The sequence below is a fragment of the Oncorhynchus mykiss genome, chromosome 13 (genome assembly GCF_057628025.1).
Source record: "Oncorhynchus mykiss isolate SJ-2025 chromosome 13, ASM5762802v1, whole genome shotgun sequence".
Taxonomy (NCBI): Eukaryota; Metazoa; Chordata; class Actinopteri; order Salmoniformes; family Salmonidae; genus Oncorhynchus; species Oncorhynchus mykiss.
The window spans coordinates 39,148,165-39,167,672 of NC_143034.1; the positions used below are offsets into that span (position 1 = coordinate 39,148,165).

Genomic DNA, 19,508 nt, shown 5'->3' on the forward strand with positions numbered 1-19,508 from the left:
TAGGCTAATGTTAACTAGCTGGCTCTTCGTTGCACATTAAAGAAAATTAGACTAGCGAGCAAGCATTTTATCCAGGTAGCATAGGACAACAAAAACTAAAAGCGTGTACTGTATGACAGTAACATACCGTTTCGGCAACATGAGAGAGAGGAGGATGGCGTTGGCAATTCTTTACAAGTAGGGAGAGTCAACATGTTTTTCTACTTAGGCTCGCACACAAACATCAGTACAATGGACACATGATATTTAGCTTACGTTGATTGGACTAAATTGTTTTTGGTATCATTTAGCTGTATTAGACTAAGCATAAGTGATTTGACAATGTTGAAATGGTGCTGAAATACCGGAAACTGCTCGTGTTTTCTTGGAAACTTGGGTAACTCTCTATGGAACGTTGTTTGGGTCTTAAAGCAGGTGCGAACGCGATCTTTTTAATGCTACGTGTTCAATTTATTTTGCCACGATGTCTTATTGTCTCGGCCTTACGCCTATATATCACGGTGGCAAGGCATCTGAACTAACCGCTTATAAAGCAAGCAAAGCAATTATCACAACACGTAGGTTGTAATATGGAGCTTTTTGGGGGGCGGGGGTACAGTTGTTTAATGACAATCTCTGACCTGATGGTCCAGACCGTGATAGATGTAGCAGTGCGGGGTCTGACCTTGATAACTGATTTTCCCACTGTAGGGACTCAGCAAGATGAACTCAGCAAAAAAATAAACATCCTCTCACAGTCAGTTTATTTTCAGCAAACTTAACATGTGTAAATATTTGTATGAACATAAGATTCAACAACTGAGACATAAACATGTTCCACAGACATGTGACTAACAGAAATTGAATAATGTGTCCCTGAAAAAAAGGGTGGGTAGGGGTCAAAATCAAAAGTAACAGTCAGTATCTGGTGTGGTCATCAGCTGCATTAAGTACTGCAGTGCATCTCCTCCTAATGGACTGCACCTGATTTGCCAGTTCTTGCTGTGAGATGTTACCCCACTCTTCCACCAAGGCACCTGCAAGTTCCAGGACATTTCTGGGGGGAATGGCCCTAGCCCTCACCCTCCGATCCAACAGGTCCCTGACGTGCTCAATGGGATTGAGATCCGGGCTCTTTGCTGGCCGTGGCAGAACACTGACATTCCTGTCTTGCAGGAAATCACACACAGAACGAGCAGTATGGCTGGTGGCATTGTCATGCAGGATGGTCATGTCAGGATGAGCCTGCAGGAAGGGTACCACATGAGGGAGGAGGATGTCTTCCCTGTAATGCACAGCGTTGAGATTGCCTGCAATGACAACAAGCTTAGTCCGATGATGCTGTGACACACCGCCCCAGACCATGACGGACCCTCCACCTCCAAATCGATCCAGAGTACAGGCCTCGGTGTAATGCTCATTCCTTCGACGATAAACGCAAATCTGACCATCACCCCTGGCGAGACAAAACCACAACTCGTCAGTGAAGAGCACTTTTTGCCAGTCCTGTCTGGTCCAGCGACGGTTGGTTTGTGCCCATAGGCAACATTGTTGCCGGTGACGTCTGGTGAGGACCTGCCTTACAATAGGCCTACAAGCCCTCAGTCCAGCCTCTCTCAGCCTATTGCGGATGGAGGGATTGTGCGTTCCTGGTGTAACTCGGGCAGTTGTTGTTGCCATCCTGTACCTGTCCCGCAGGTGTGACGTTCAGATGTACTGATCTTGTGCAGGTGTTGTTACATGTGGTCTGTCACTGAGAGGACGATCAGCTGTCCGTCCCATCTCCCTGTAGCGCTGGCTTAGGCATCTCACAGTACAGACATGGCAATTTATTGCCTTGGCCACATCTGCAGTCCTCATGCCTCCTTGCAGCATGCCTAAGGCACGTTCACACAGATGAGCAGGGACCCTAGGCATCTTCCTTTGGTGTTTTTCAGTCAGGCCTCTTTAGTGTCCTAAGTTTTCATTACTGTGTCCTTAATTGCCTACAGGTATGTAAGCTGCTAGTGTCTTAACGACCGTTCCACAGGTTCATGTTCATTAATTGTTTATGGTTCATTGAACAAGCATGGGAAACAGTGTTTAAACCTTTTACAATGAAGATCTGTTTAGTTATTTGGATTTTTACAAATTATCTTTGAAAGACAGGGACATTTCTTTTTTTTTGTGCTGAGTTTAGTTATAGATCTGTACTGGAGGTCCATGGATCTTACTCAGTCGTACTTTGTACCTTCTGACCCTGTACCAGATCCAGAACTTGTCTAGTGGCTTGGAAACAGGCTGTAGGATTTCACTTTTCTGCTTTATGCCTCGATCACACCTAGTGTTTTTGCGTTTTGGTACACCAGAATTACAATAACGCTTCGATCACACCAACAGTATTATTGAGCAAAACGGAACGCAGCATAATTTGCATATGTGTGCAACAAAAGTTCAACATTCACCTTCTGCGACCAATACGCATAGTTTGACGCATACATTGGATTAATAAATCCAACCCTAAGCACCACAGAACGCACTGAAACTACCTCGACAAGGCAAACATTACTTAACTAGGCAAGTCAGTTAAGAACAAATTCTTATTTACAATGACGGCCTTCCCCGGCCAAACCCTAACGACTCTGGTCCAATTGTGCATTGCCCTATGGGACTCCCAATCACAGCCGGTTGTGATACAGCCTGGAATCTAACCAGGGTTTGTAGTGACACCTCTAGCACTGAGATGCCGTTCCTTAGACCGCTGTGCCACTTGGGAGCCCAATTACAGCCATTCTTTTTCAGTTTGTTTCATACAGGAAGTGGGGAAATATTGGTGACTGTCTACAAACATTTTTATTCATACATTTAAATTGAAGAATAGATATTTGACATAGGTGACAATGGTTAACTGTCAAAAACCATCTCAGAAGATATTCACGTGGTAGAGAATGTGGGCATGAAGCTGTATGTGTGTGTGTGTGTGTCTTTTTTCAGGCAAGTTAAGTGATAGAAAGTGGTGCTTGCCCTTCAAGGATTCCCACAAAAGTAAATTAACATTACTACCCATTAAACATTTTGATGTTGTTTTTCCCTCATGATGGCAACGGATGAGCTCAAGAGAACCACACCGATAAATACTGGCTTGATGATTTTCTCTTTAAAAACCAGACTTGTGCAGTTACAGTGCCTTGCGAAAGTATTCGGCCCCCTTGAACTTTGCGACCTTTTGCCACATTTCAGGCTTCAAACATAAAGATATAAAACTGTATTTTTTTGTGAAGAATCAACAACATGTGGGACACAATCATGAAGTGGAACGACATTTATTGGATATTTCAAACTTTTTTAACAAATCAAAAACTGAAAAATTGGGCGTGCAAAATTATTCAGCCCCTTTACTTCCAGTGCAGCAAACTCTCTCCAGAAGTTCAGTGAGGATCTCTGAATGATCAAATGTTGACCTAAATGACTAATGATGATAAATACAATCCACCTGTGTGTAATCAAGTCTCCGTATAAATGCACCTGCACTGCGATAGTCTCAGAGGTCCGTTAAAAGCGCAGAACATCATGAAGAACAAGGAACACACCAGGCAGGTCCGAGATACTGTTGTGAAGAAGTTTAAAGCCGGATTTGGATACAAAAAGATTTCCCAAGTTTTAAACATCCCAAGGAGCCCTGTGCAAGCGATAATATTGAAATGGAAGGAGTATCAGACCACTGCAAATCTACCAAGACCTGGCCGTCCCTCTAAACTTTCAGCTCATACAAGGAGAAGACTGATCAGAGATGCAGCCAAGAGGCCCATGATCACTCTGGATGAACTGCAGAGATCTACAGCTGAGGTGGGAGACTCTGTCCATAGGACAACAATCAGTCGTATATTGCACAAATCTGGCCTTTATGGAAGAGTGGCAAGAAGAAAGCCATTTCTTAAAGATATCCATAAAAAGTGTTGTTTAAAGTTTGCCACAAGCCACCTGGGAGACACACCAAACATGTGGAAGAAGGTGCTCTGGTCAGATGAAACCAAAATTGAACTTTTTGGCAACAATGCAAAATGTTATGTTTGGCGTAAAAGCAACACAGCTGAACACACCATCCCCACTGTCAAACATGGTGGTGGCAGCATCATGGTTTGGGCCTGCTTTTCTTCAGCAGGGAAGATGGTTAAAATTGATGGGAAGATGGATGGAGCCAAATACAGGACCATTCTGGAAGAAAACCTGATGGAGTCTGCAAAAGACCTGAGACTGGGACGGAGATTTGTCTTCCAACAAGACAATGATCCAAAACATAAAGCAAAATCTACAATGGAATGGTTCAAAAATAAACATATCCAGGTGTTAGAATGGCCAAGTCAAAGTCCAGACCTGAATCCAATCGAGAATCTGTGGAAAGAACTGTAAACTGCTGTTCACAAATGCTCTCCATCCAACCTCACTGAGCTCGAGCTGTTTTGCAAGGAGGAATGGGAAAAAATGTCAGTCTCTCGATGTGCAAAACTGATAGAGACATACCCCAAGCGACATACAGCTGTAATCGCAGCAAAAGGTGGCGCTACAAAGTATTACTAAGGGGGCTGAATAATTTTGCACGCCCAATTTTTCAGTTTTTGATTTGTTAAAAAAGTTTGAAATATCCAATAAATGTCGTTCCACTTCATGATTGTGTCTCACTTGTTGTTGATTCTTCACAAAAAAATACAGTTTTATATCTTCAAGTTTGAAGCCTGAAATGTGGCAAAAGGTCGCAAAGTTCAAGGGGGCCGAATACTTTTGCAAGGCACTGTATACTAACACCCAACATTGCAGAGCAGATTTCTAAAATATGGGCTAAACAGGCTTTGATATGGTAGTTTTCTTCCGTTTGGTGCCTAATTTAATATATATATTTTTTTACATTTAACCAGGCAAGTCAGTTAAGAACAAATTGTTATTTACAATGGCGGGCCTACTCCGGCCAGAACCCGACAACGGTGGGCAATTGTGCACCGCCCGATGGGACTCCCAATCACAGCCGGTTGTGATACAACCTGGATTCGAACCAGGGACTGTAGTGACACCTCTTCCACTGAGATGCAGTGTCTTCGACCGCTGCACCACTTGGGAGCCCAGATGAACACAACCCAGATAGTTAAATCTTCAAAATCCTGTAATAGGTCTAGACTGGCATACTTGTATGTGTAAAAAAAAAAAAAAAAAAAAAAAAAAAACTTGGGTATTAGGTACTAAGACAATGTCCTTCAATATTGAAATCATAACCAGCATCCTGAAAACACCCCTTTACAATTGGGGTAATAGTTCAGTAGTTGATGGGAAATACAGTACCATCTATGCAGCAACACAGTAAGTGCTGTAGATTCACACAGAGAAGAGAAAAAATGCCTGCGCCAGTCTTCCAGATTAACCTTGCGATGTTCTAAAGTAATTCATTAACCTACAAAATGATAGGGCATGACCTAAACCAGTGGTGGTACCCTGCCCGAGTACAAGGGCAAGTCAGTGTATCAGCCCACTCTATCACAGCATAGAAGTCAAGCTACATGGCAGAGTCATAAGGTACAAATATGTCAATTTGACATTTGCTTGATTTTGAGGGGAATGCTTTGTTAATGATATATATATATATATATATCATTATCAGCAAATAGATACTGGCATCAATGGTACATTTCCCCCCCCCAGAAATGAAATAAAAACATGATTACCCTAATGACAGCAACTGGTAGTGTAGAGCCATCATTCATATGCCAACATAAGAAAAATAAGTAATCAACATTTGGATACCCAGGGGGCTTAAAAGAGAATACATTCGTAAGAAGAACAAAATATTAAAACCTCTTCAGTTCACATACGTATAACCGGTATGTGCACACACTACAAGTGTCTGATTGAAATGTGAAGCTGTAGCCCCAGCAATGTGTGGATATGTCAAGCCAAGCTACTCTTGCAGAGAAAGAAAATAAGACAAATATACAAAAATGTATACAAAGTAAAATGGCAGTACCACACCTCAATCCTTTGTAAGTGTGTGTGCATATTCTTACAAGGTTTATTTTTTTTTTAAAGAAGAAAAACATAATTGCTGTGAAAAGGCAGTAATAAATAGGGGGTGGCAGTCTGTTGGCAAGGCGTCGGTGATCCCCTGGTGTGTGTGTGCATTTAAATGTGTGTCTGGGTAAAGCAGTCTATTGATATGTGGGGTGGGTCAATCATCCTTTGAGTGATGCTGGGCGTCCAGGTTGACCACTTGAAGCTCTGTGAGGTTGCTGCTGCTTGACTGCTGACCAATCATCATCTAAAGGTCAAAAGGAGAGGGGATTAGGTGACAGTATTGTTGAGCAGTGAGGGTAGTGTTGAGGTAACAGAGTTGTGATGACAGAGGGAACATGGGTGTCAATTACCGGGTGGAGCTGCACTGCTGACACAGGGATCTGAACTGTCCCAGGATGTCCTGTGAGGAACACCTGCGATACAGCGCCTAGTTGGGATGGGAAAAACAAATCCAATAAATGAAATCGCACACATAAACGAGCCAGTAGGGTTGGCCGATATTACGATAGTATCGTCTATTGAGGATGATTGACAGCCACCGTCGATAGTGACATCATGATGATATGACATTGTAATGTAATTTCTAAACGGTTTAACCGATATGGATGAAAATACTCTCAAATTATTGACAGTCTGCATTTTAACCTCAGTCATTGTATCATTTCAAATCCAAATGCTGGAGTACATAGCCAAAACAACAACAAAACAAGTTGTCACTGTACCAATACTTTGAGCTCACTGTATATCAGTGCCCTGTTAGGCCAGTTGTGGTGTCTGGACTGATTGGCTCACCGGGGTCATGGGACTGTGTATGGGCTGTCTGTGGGAAGGTGTTAAGCACGGTCAGACTGCCGTCGCCCAACGAGGTTGTAGGTGTGGCGTACATAACAGTGTGGGCGCCGGGGTACATCATGTGACCACCCATCGATGAGGGCACTGAGGACGTGACGATGGTGGTGGGGAGGCTCACTGAATTAGGGAGACAGGACAACAAGGGCAATGAGGGATGCATATCAATATTCTACATGGTTCATTCATACAAGTATGAATGGTGACTTCAACATTAAATGTTACTACTTCTACAGTCATAGTGAAACAAAGACTGATGTTAATAAAAGGCAAGTAAGATTAAAAACAGCCTGCATATTACTTGTACTCCAAGTACATGATATTTGACACTTCTCAATTTAACAAATGACCACATACCAATACTGCAATCAAGCATTTCATAAAATTAGTTACCCTTGATGGAATACGGTTTGATCTCCCCACCTTAGTGACATTGACATTTCTCGGTTGTAGTGCCTTTCACCATTCTATATCCACCCTTCCAGTGGGATCAACAGCCACATTTATGGCATCAAAACTATCATAATCACTACCTTTGAGTTTGGAAAAACTGTTTCACAACCAAATCTCTATTATTGAAGGGGATCCAGACACCTTTGTGATTTCACATGTTTGAGAAACATACAAGGGAATATAACATTGCGGATAAAGTTTGGAATGACAATTTCATTTGTACAACAGCTAAAGACCTGCATCACTATACTGAGCGCTTTTCTCTTTTCTAAAATTATGTATTTGGGTGTTTGAGTATTTTTTCCCTTCACGTTTTTCCAGGGCCCCCATACTACACAAGAGAGGAAGTGATTTGCTGTTTGGGGTACATTTCTCAAAAATATGTGAAATTACAAAACAAAAAAATGTGTCTGAACCCTTCTATAAAACATGCCATTTACATCAAGAGAGAGATTTGGTTGTAAAAAAAGGAAACTTCTCCTTTAATAATTTTAATGTGTATGAACCCTGGATGACTGACAGGGAACGCTGTATTGAAGCCACCACAACCATTTTGGTTTATTTTCTTGTAAAAAAAATAAAAGAGATTTTGGATGCTTTAGAAATGCATTAATAAAATGTCTACATTTGTTTTTTGTCAAGTATATTCTATTAGACACCTTAATGCTTACTTTTAAATTATATTATGTGAACTGACAAAATAAAAATACAAAAATCCTTTTTATTTTTTAACCAAAAACCTAAACCTATTTTTAAAGGGTACTAAATGTTAGTGTCCCTACTACAACAAATAAAATACCGAAATGTGTCATTTTGACCTTGAAAAATTAATGAAATACTGTAGAATTCCATTCACATCATTGGTTAAAGGTCAGATTGGATTACCAAATCCAAATGATCAGAATCATTCTAGTTTTTCTGTTTTGAAATACCAGAATCGAACATTTAATCCAATCCCAAAATTTGCCAAAATCAGAAAAGTTTTGAAAAACTGGGCCCAATAGCGAGAGGGTATACTCCATCAAAATCAGTCAAGGATAAGCAGACCGCCTGCCTTCCCGCCATTGGGATGACTCCCATTGTTAGGGCGGAGACAAGACCAGCTCAAATCAAATACAATTTTATTGGTCACATACACATGGTTAGCAGATAATGCGAGTGTATACAGTATCTCAACCTATGAGAAAGCAAGGAGAAGCAATTACCATATTGTCAATACCTGTCCAGTGCTTTCAGATCTATAGGAATGCCTAGTGAGGAAGAGCTAGAGAATAGAGGTCGATTTCACTTGCCACTGAGAAGTAGCACTCAAGTCAGTCTCTCCATTTGCCCTCTAGATGGGGCTACTGCTCTGCTACACCAGTCATTCCAGACCCTCCTCCTTGGGATTGGGTCCATCAAGGAGCCCATTTCATTATTACGTCAACTTGTAAACAGACTGCTGTTTGTCGCGTTTGAGAGTGGGGTAAAAAGCCTACTAGTCATCATATAGCAATTTAACACTTAACATTTAAACCCCCCCTCAATACTAATAATATCATTGCATTGCTGTTTACCCCCCTCAAATCACATTGGCATTGTAGTCAAATGGGCTCATAAGCAGACAGGCTGCTGTGAGTGTATGGTGGTTGTTGTTTACCTGTGGAGTTGCTTGTGATGTGGGAAAGGTCACTATGGCTCACAGAGCTCTGCTGGCTGCTGGGGTGAACCTGGATGGCCTGCAGCTGCTGGCCCATCCCTCCGCCTGAGAAAGACGCACACACACGTAGAGTGAGAATATTACATTTGCCATTCAACTACTTTCGCACACTCATTATAGGAGGCCAAGTTTGCATGTTACCTCTGATAGGTACATAACTAAAGTTAGGTGGTAAATATGAATGGGTTAGTGAAGTGGTGTGTACCAGTTAAGTGGCTGAGCAAGAGTTAACAGACCTACAGAAAAGTAACACAGAATCCCCATCTATACAGCTGTCAGATATGCTATTTAACACAAAGGTGTTCCATTTTCAGCAGTTGTGATTTTATAAATGAAGTACTTGGGCTATTACTACTGACAATTTTAAAGAATTTCCCCATTCTTAGCCTACATTCACTACAGTTCATGAAGATTATGACCAAGTGAGAAAACTGACACAAGCAATGTTCCCTCTAAGCTGCGCGCGTCTACGCAGTAGCCCCGGGACTGCTGCGCAGAAGAAATATTAGCCCACAGAGAAGCACAAGATTAAACCACACTCAACTTTCTAGAGTTTTCCCTGTTAGTTAACACTATCAATGGTTTCCTTTTACTGTGGCGATTGTGATCGAATCAAAGCAATATTAGCCACTTTTCATGCAATATACAGAAACAAAACAAACTATGCAAGAGATTGTTGTAGGCAGAACGCATCATCATAGGATTCTATCCCATTGATACACATGACTCAGCCCATACTCTACACAGACCAGTGCTTCATAACCTATCAAAGCTGCAGTAGGCCTATATGCAAATAGACCATTGCCTTACAGTATATGGATCTGTGCAGTTTACTTTGAATTGGACTGTGTTTACAGCGTGACTAGATGTGCTTGTTTTGAGATCAAAGTGAGAGCTGCATGTAGCCATGTGTGTAATTTGCCTGATTCTCTGTAATAATGGTATGGGATTGATAAACCACTTTACAAAATTAAAATGCATTATTGGATCAAACACCACAACATTTTCAGTCACGTCCTTATCTGAAGGACAAGTGGATAAGCAGGTTAATGTCAAACCCTGCATGTTTTTCCCTCAAAAAATCTAATGGAATGTAGGCCTACATTGTACATTGGCAGCTACTGTTGGCTGAATGATTGAACAGCTATTTCAGTGTTAATTTTATGGGATGCATTATCTCCATTGTTTTTGATGTTAGGTCACTCTGGTAGGCCTACATTATGATCAAGTAGCCAGTCGCCTAATTGGCCACTGTAAAAACGAACTTGTGTTCACAGTAAACGCGTGCTGGAAGTTGCACAGAATTTCACAACATTCAAGTGCAGAAAAAAAAGTGAGGGTACATTGGACACAAGTGTGGAACTTTCAACTCACGCTTTTTTCTGTCTCTGGGTGGGGGTTACTTTTAGCCCTGCTCAAAAATAACTTAGGGCGTCAACTTTCCTTTTTCTTGTGATAAGAGGTTAGAGCTGGGCTACACACCATCAGTAACAGCTGTAATAAAATTAATTTAGTCTCAAATAATGAAACATGTTCAATTTGGTTTAAATAATGCAAAAACAAAGTGTTGGAGAAGAAAGTAAAAGTGCAATATGTGCCATGTAAAAAAGCTAATGTTTAAGTTCCTTGCTCAGAACATGAGAAAGCTGGTGGTTCCTTTTAACACGAGTCTTCAATATTCCCAGGTAAGAAGTTTTAGGTTGTAGTTATTATAGGAACATTTCTCTATACCATATGTATTTCATATACCTTTGACTATTGGATGTTCTTTTATAGGCACTATAGTATTGCCAGCCTAATTTCGGGAGTTGATAGGCTTGAAGTCATAAACAGCGCTGTGCTTCAAGAAGAGCTGCTGGCAAATGCAGGAAAGTGCTGTTTGAATTAATGCAGCCTGCTGCTGCCTACCACCGCCCAGTCAGACTGCGCTATCAAATAATAGACATAACTATAATAACACACAGAAATAGGTCATTAATATGGTCAAATCCGGAAACTATCATTTCGAAAACAAAATGTTTATTCTTTCAGTGAAATACGGAACCGTTACGTAATTTATCTAACGGGTGGCATCCCCAAGTCTAAATATTGCTGTCACACTGCACAACCTTCAATGTTATGTCATAATTATGTACAATTCTGGCAAATTAATTACGGTCTTTTTTTATTTTAAATTTTACCCCTTTTTCTCCCCAATTTCGTGGTATCCAATTGTTTTTAGTAGCTACTATCTTGTCTCATCGCTACAACTCCCGTACGGGCCCGGGAGAGACGAAGGTTGAAAGTCATGCGTCCTCCGATACACAACCCAACCAAGCCACACTGCTTCTTAACACAGCGAGCATCCAACCCGGAAGCCAGCCGCACCAATGTGTCGGAGGAAACACTGTGCACCTGGCAACCTTGGTTAGCCCCCGGCCAAGCCCTCCCTAACCCGGACGACGCTAGGCCAATTGTGCGTCGCCCCACGGACCTCCCGGTTGCGACCGGTTTACGACAGAGCCTGGGCGCGAACCCAGAGTCTCTGATGGCACAGCTGGCGCTGCAGTACAGCGCCCTTAACCACTGCGCCCCCTGGGAGGCCCAATTACGGTCTTTGTTAGGAAGAAATGGTCTTCACACAGTTCGCAACGAGCCAGGCGGCCCAAACTGCCTGCCTCTGCTTGCACAGAACGCAAGAGAAGTGACAATTTCCCTAGCTAAAATAAATTCATGTTAGCAGACAATATTAACTAAATGTGCAGGTTTCAAAATATATACCGTAATTTCCGGACTATAAGCTGCTACTTTTTTGAACCTCAGGGTTTATACAATGACGCGGCTAATTTATGGATTTTTCCCGCTTTCACAAGATTCATGCCGCAAAAAAACTGAGCACCGTCACATAATGTGACGTAAATCGAGCGCGCGCAAACTTCCCATCATTCTGATTACGGTAGTCATTTTGTCACCCTCATCATGGCAAAGACACGGATAAATGTATATGATGCAGCTTTCAAGTTGAAGGCGATCGATCTGGCTGTTGGAAAAGGAAATAGAGCTGCTGCATGGGAGCTTGGCCTTAATGATGATAAGACGTTGGAAACAGCAGCGTGAGGAACTGACTCAGTGCAAAAATACAACAAAAGCTTTCAGAGGGAAGAAAAGCAGATGGCCCGAACTAGAAAATGAGCTTGAAGACGGCAGAGGTGTTTCAACTGAGGCTATTCAATTCCGACACCGAAGGAGATGACTTCAGTGGTTTCAGTGCACAGGAGGAGGAAGATAGTGACCAATGACTTTCTTGGTAGGCTACTGTTTACTGCCATTGTTTAAATTTTTGTTACAAGCCGTGTTTCATTTAAAGGCTGTGTAAAGTTAATTTGTTTCAATGTACCGGTAGGCACCTGCGGCTTATAGACATGTGCGGCTTATTTATGTACAAAATACATCTTTTTTTTTAAATCCAGTGGGTGCGGCTTATATTCAGGTGCGCTTAATAGTCCAGAAATTACGGTAGTTGTGTATTGATGTTAAGAAAGGCATTGATGTTTATGGTTAGGTACACATTGGTGCAACGACAGTGCTTTTTTTCACGAATGCGCTTGTTAAATCACCACCCGTTTGGTGAAGTAGGATGTGATTCGATGATAAATTAATAGGCACCGCATCGATTATATGCAACGCAGGACAAGCTAGATAAACTAGTAATATCAATCATGTGTAGTTAATCACTAGTTATGTTAAGATTGATAATTTTTTTTACGTCCTTTTTTCTCCCCAATTTCGTGGTATCCAATTGGTAGTAGTTACAGTCTTGTCTCATAGCTGCAACTCCAGTACAGACTCGGGAGAGGCGAAGGTCGAGAGCCATGCGTCCTCGAAACACAACCCAGCCAAGCCGCACTGCTTTTTGACACAATGCCCATCCAACCCGGAAGCCAGCCGCACCAATGTGTTGGAGGAAACACCGTACACCTGGTCAGCGTGCCCTGCGCCCGGTCCACCACAGGAATCGCTAGAGCGCGATGAGACAAGGATATCCCTGCCGGCCAAACCCTCCCTAAACCAGACGACGCTGGGCCAATTTTGCACCGCCCCATGGTCGCGGCCGGCTGCTACAGAGCCTGGACTCGAACCCAGAATCTCCTTAGACCACTGCACCACCCGGGAGGCCCCAAGATTGATTGATTGTTTTTATAAAGATATGTTTAATGCTAGCTAGCAACTTACCTTGGCTCCTTGCTGCACACGCTACCACGCAGTCTCCTCGTGCAATGTGTGCAATGTAATCGACCATTATCGGTGTCCAAAAATGCAGAATGTTATGAAAACTTGGAATCGGCCCTAAGTAATTGGCCATTCCGATTAATCGGTTGACCTCTAATAGAGAGACAGTGAGGTAAAGACAAACCTTGAAAAGGACACTAACAGACAGGCATAGAGATATTGGGAGATACAGTTTTGAACAGCGACAAGAGGTAGCTACAGAGAAATGACTGGAATCCTAGATGCAAACAAACTGGGCTCAATTTGGAGACACTGGACACAAACATCAACAGAGTGAGAGATGCATGCAGACAGAGGGAGAAATCCCAAATCAACCCCATGGTTGATCAGAGAAGATTGGATGTATGTAACAAAATTGTGGTAGCTCCATCATGCCCTCTGAAAGGTAAGGCAGAATCATCTTAAAAAATATAACAAAATTGGTTAAGCTGTACACTAAAGGCGGCTGTGGTCGTACAGAGAATAAATTAAATCATTGAAGAGGATTTGTTGTGCAGACCATTTTTCCCCCCATTAAGTCAGAATTGTTGCCATATTGCTTGCCAAAAGTCTAGGAGCTAGGGGTTGATTTGCAATTCAGGGAGAGTTGATGCTCGGAAGTATCGTGGCAAGGAAACAAAACATGACGTGGCGGGGTGAAGAAGCCCCTGACCTGTGAGCGAGACAGTTGCAGGTAGGCGGAGCAGGGTGGTCTGCTGGCCCTGCTGGGTGTGCCCTGCGGTGGTGATGCTGGTCTGGGCCAAGGGGCCCTGGAGGGCCTGCAGCTGACTGAGTGGAATGGTGTGCGTGCCAAGGGGAAGCGGTGCGCCTAGAGGACGCGCAGAGAAGATTAGCGGTGCCCAGGTCTCACGCAGTGGAACCAGCAAATAGACCAAGAAAACACACAACACAGCGAGAAAGACAAAGAAAAGATAGAGGGTAAACGGACATAGCCACACAAACAAAACAGCCACATAAAACACAGCATCACCGACAAAACATACTCAAACACAGACAGAACAAAGCCTCAGACAAAATACAGACAGTTTCACAGAAAAATGTACAGCCACAGACAGACAGACTCAAACAAAACACACTCAGTCAAAACAGTCACACAGACAAACCACATGCAAACACAGCCAAAAAGCTCCAGACGATTTTTTGTTTTATTGGGGTGCAATATTCTCAACCCAAAAAAAAAAAAAAAGGGCAATTCTGAAACGAGGGAACAATTCAGCGGGGTGAATAGAAGTAAATAACACAGATAAATCAAGTCAATAAGGTGGGTAATGATGAGGCAAAGAAAGTGAGACAAAAAAAACACAGGACACCCCCCCCCTCACTCACCGGACATGAGGGTGAACCCTCCAGGTAGCATGACGCTCGTTGACGTGGCCGAGGTCTTCAGCACCGTGCCGTTGGCACAGCTGGTGGCACTGTGAGTATTGATGCCCGCCGAGACCTGCCAGCAGGTGGCAGGGATGCTGTTCTGCAAGTGCATGGCCACGGAGGAGGTGGTGGAGGAAGAAGACGTCGACGTAGGTTGGGTGTTGACACCGGCAGGCAGATTGGCCATGGTGAAGGTCGGCTTCATCATGTCCTGAGAAATGGAGAAAGCAGGAGAGATATTTACTCATCTGTTATCAGTGCATTTGGAGAGAATCTTTACTTATGTAGCTTATGATATGTAGATAATTTGATAGCCAAATATAAGGGGACGTTACCAACCAAATGTGTTTGCGTTCTCTCAAGCCGAGAAACATTGCAGGTAAATAATGCACTCTGTCCATCAGTCAGCACACTGAGTGTTTCTAGATTTTACAAGTTGCTGATACATGTCAAGGATTCCATTGAAGGGCTAAGCTTAAACTCCTGGAGTAGTTTGTGAGCAAGCTGGTGTGCTAACTAGCTTTATGAAAATCAAGCAAAGCAGATTTGAGTCTGGGGATGGGGGGAGAGACAGCGATGACAAGATGAGAACATTTTCCAATTTGAACAAACAATGCTGGGAAATAATTGAGGCTTAGGACCCCTCACTTGAATTGGCAAACTACCAAAGAAAATAGTTAAATATGCTTGTGTAGTTCGCCAAGATCAAAGCCACTTGCTTTGGTAGCAATTGTCAAGTAAAGAAAATATATACTGTCTGTAAAATGTACACTGCTCAAAAAAAATAAAGGGAACACTAAAATAACACATCCTAGATCTGAATGAATGAAATATTCTTATTAAATACTTTTTTCTTTACATAGTTGAATGTGCTGACAACAAAATCACACAAAAATGATCAATGGAAATCAAATTTATCAACCCATGGAGGTCTGGATTTGGAGTCACACTCAAAGTTAAAGTGGAAAACCACACTACAGGCTGATCCAACTTTGATGTAATGTCCTTAAAACAAGTCAAAATGAGGCTCAGTAGTGAGTGTGGCCTCCACGTGCCTGTATGACCTCCCTACAATGCCTGGGCATGCTCCTTATGAGGTGGCAGATGGTCTCCTGAGGGATCTCCTCCCAGACCTGGCCTAAAGCGTCCGCCAACTCCTGGACAGTCTGTGGTGCAACGTGGCGTTGGTGGATGGAGCGAGACATGATGTCTCAGATGTGCTCAATTGGATTCAGGTCTGGGGGAACGGGCGGGCCAGTCCATAGCATCAATGCCTTCCTCTTGCAGGAACTGCTGACACACTCCAGCCACATGAGGTCTAGCATTGTCTTGCATTAGGAGGAACCCAGGGCCAACCGCACCAGCATACGGTCTCACAAGGGGTCTGAGGATCTCATCTCGGTACCTAATGGCAGTCCGGCTACCTCTGGCGAGCACATGGAGGGCTGTGCGGCCCCCCAAAGAAATGCCACCCCACACCATGACTGACCCACCGCCAAACCGGTCATGCTGGAGGATGTTCCAGGCAGCAGAATGTTCTCCACGGCGTCTCCAGACTGTCACGTCTGTCACATGTGCTCAGTGTGAACCTGCTATCATCTGTGAAGAGCACAGGGCGCCAGTGGCGAATTTGCCAATCTTGGTGTTCTCTGGCAAATTAAAAACATCCTGCACGGTGTTGGGCTGTAAGCACAACCCCCACCTGTGGATTTCGGGCCCTCATACCACCCTCATGGAGTCTGTTTCTGACCGTTTGAGCAGACATGCACATTTGTGGCCTGCTGGAGGTCATTTTGCAGGGCTCTGGCAGTGCTCCTCCTTGCACAAAGGCGGAGGTAGCGGTCCTGCTGCTGGGTTGCTGCCCTCCTACGTCCTCCTCCACGTCTCCTGATGTACTGGCCTGTCTCTTGGTAGCACCTCCATGCTCTGGACACTACGCTGACAGACACAGCAAACCTTCTTGCCACAGCTCGCATTGATGTGCCATCCTGGATGAGCTGCACTACCTGAGCCACTTGTGTGGGTTGTAGACTCCGTCTCATGCTACCACTAGAGTGAAAGCACTGCCAGCATTCAAAAGTGACCAAAACATCAGCCAGGAAGCATAGGAACTGAGAAGTGGTCTGTGGTCCCCACCTGCAGAACCACTCATTTATTGGGGGTGTCTTGCTTAATTGCCTATAATTTCCACCTGTTGTCTATTCCATTTGCACAACAGCATGTGAAATTTATTGTTAATCAGTGTTGCTTCCTAAGTGGATAGTTTGATTTCACAGAAGTGTGATTGACTTGGAGTTACATTGTGTTGTTTAAGTGTTCCCTTTATTTTTTTGAGCAGTGTATATAGTATGTATAAACTGAAAGTAGAAGCCTAAGTATTGTTGTCCATTAGTTCACTCCAATTAAGGGAGGGGTATAAGGGTTAGTAAATAATAAAAGGAAAATATATTAAATATACATTTAAAATATTATACCTTGCATTCAAAAAGTATTCAGACCCCTTCCCTTTTTCCAATTTTGTTCCGTTACAGCCTTATTCTAGCGGATTAAATTAAACGTTTTCCTCAATCTACACACAATACCCCATAACGACAAAGTAAAAACAGGTTTAGAAATGTCTGCTAATATATTTTTAAACAGAAATACCTTAAGTAAATTTCCACTGGTCTAATAATATCCATTGCTCATGTTTTTTGGCCAAAGAAAGTCGACCACGAAGTCCTGATTCACGCAGTCTCCTCTGAACAGTTGATACTGAGATGTCTGTTACTTGAACTCTGAAGCATTTTTTGGGGGCTGCAATTTCTGAGGCTGGTAACTAATGAACTTATCCTCTGCAGCAGAGATAACTCTGGGTCTTCCTTCATGTCTTAAAGTAATGGACTGTTGTTTCTCTTTGCTTATTTGAGCTGTTCTTGCCATAATATGGACTTGGACTTTTACTAAATAGGGCAATTATTTTATTTTAACTAGGCACACCTGTTAATTGAAATGCATTCCAGATGACTACCTCATGAAGCTGGTTTTAGAGAATGCCAAGCGTGTGCAAAGCTGTCATCAAGGCAAAGGGTGGCTACTTTGAAGAATCTCAAATATATTGTAACACTATTTTGGTTCCATATGTGTTATTTCTTAGTTTGATGTATTCACTATTCAACAATGTAGAAAATAGTCAAAATAAATAAACCCTGGAATGAGTAGGTGTCCAAACATTTGACTGGTACTGTACACACACATATGGGGGATTGGAAATGATGCAGACAATTAAATTGTGTCTATCATTCTATCTGCAATATTAAAGCTGATTTACCCCCTAAAAAAAGATACTGAACAAAAATAAACAACATGAGCGTTGGTCCCATGTTTCATGAGCTGAAATACAAGATCCCAGAAATGTTCCAGACGCACAAAAAGTGCCTCTCTCTCTCAAATGTTGGACACAAGTTTGTTTACATACCTGTTGGTGAGCATTTCTCTAAGTATTTCTGTGTAATAAAGCTATTTTATGGGGGGACTCTGCCCAGTCATGTAAAAATTTGTAGATTAGGGCTTAATGAATGTATTTAAATTGACTGACTTCCTTCTAGTAAAATCTTTGAAATTGTTGCATGTTGCGTTTATATTTCTGTTCAGTAGTGTAGATCAGGGTGATCAAACTCATTCCATGGAGGCCCTAGTGTCTGCAGGTTTTAGTTTTTTCCTTTAAATTAAGCCCTAGACCACCAGGTGGGGAGTTCCTTACTAATTAGTAGTGATGCACCGATGACATTTTTGGCCGATACCAATATCCAATATTTTCCTTAACCTCTTGGTGTTCTGGGGCAGTATTTTCATTTTTGGAAGAAAAAAACGTTCCCGTATTTTGTCAGGAAAATATGCTAGAATATGCATATAATTGACAGCTTTGGATAGAAAACACTAACGTTTCCAAAACTGTAAAGCTATTGTCTGTGAGTATAACAGAACTGATGTTGCAGGCGAAAGCCTGAGAAAAATCCAATCCGGAAGTGCCCCAGGTTTTGAAAGCGCTGCGTTCCAATGACTCCCTATTCAGCTGTGAATGTACCATCAACGAGCTTACACTTTCTACGTATTCCCCAGGGTGTCTACAGCATTGTGACGTAGTTTTACGCATTTCTGTTGAAGAATAGCCGTAGGCGGCCACATTGCGTAAGTGGTCACATGGTGGCTCCGAGAGAGATTCTTGCGTAAAATACAGAGGTAGCCATTACTCCAATCGGTCCTAGTGAAAAACGAATTGTCCAGACGGATATATTATCGAATAGATATTAGAAAAACACCTTGAGGATGGATTCTAAACAACGTTTGCCATGTTTCTGTCGATATAATGGAGCTAATTTGGAATATTTTTCGGCGTTGTGGTGACCGCAATTTACGGGCGATTTCTCAGCCAAACGTGAAGAACAAACAGAGCTATTTCACCTACAAAAATTATATTTTGGGAAAAAATGAACTTTGGCTGTCTACCTGGGAGTCTCGTGAGTGAAAACATCCGAAGTTCAAAGGTAAACAATTTAATTTGATTGCTTTTCTGATTTCCGTGACAAGGTTGCCTGCTGCTAGCAAGGCATAATGCTATGCTAGGCTATGATAAAACTTACACAAATGCTTGTCTAGCGTTGGCTGTAAAGCATATTTTGAAAATCTGAGATGACAGGGTGATTAACAAAAGGCTAAGCTGTGTTCCAATATAATTCACTTGTGATTTTCATGAATAGGAAGATTTTCTAGGAAGATTTATGTCCGTTGCGTTATACTAAATAGTGTCAGATGATGACAACGGTCCCGTTCACGGGATGGGGTGTCACTACAGGTTAATATTAGTGGACTTTGT

General features: G+C 42.5%; 1 protein-coding gene across 2 annotated transcripts in view; it reads right to left on the reverse strand.

Moving 5' to 3' along the window:
• Positions 1-2,792: 2,792 nt before the first annotated feature.
• LOC110486085 (serum response factor) overlaps positions 2,793-19,508 on the reverse strand; it is a 30,594-nt gene continuing 13,878 nt past the window's right edge. Inside the window, exons 3-8 of one of the 2 annotated variants that reach the window (XM_021557426.3) lie at positions 14,612-14,864; positions 13,938-14,093; positions 8,957-9,061; positions 6,808-6,984; positions 6,366-6,442; positions 2,793-6,259 (exon numbers count right to left, since the gene is read on the reverse strand). In XM_021557426.3, coding sequence (XP_021413101.1) covers positions 6,170-6,259; positions 6,366-6,442; positions 6,808-6,984; positions 8,957-9,061; positions 13,938-14,093; positions 14,612-14,864 — 858 coding nt within the window. In that variant the 3' untranslated portion in view covers positions 2,793-6,169. The remainder of the gene's footprint in view (positions 6,260-6,365; positions 6,443-6,807; positions 6,985-8,956; positions 9,062-13,937; positions 14,094-14,611; positions 14,865-19,508) is intronic. The other variant, XM_021557427.3, reaches the window with a different exon arrangement.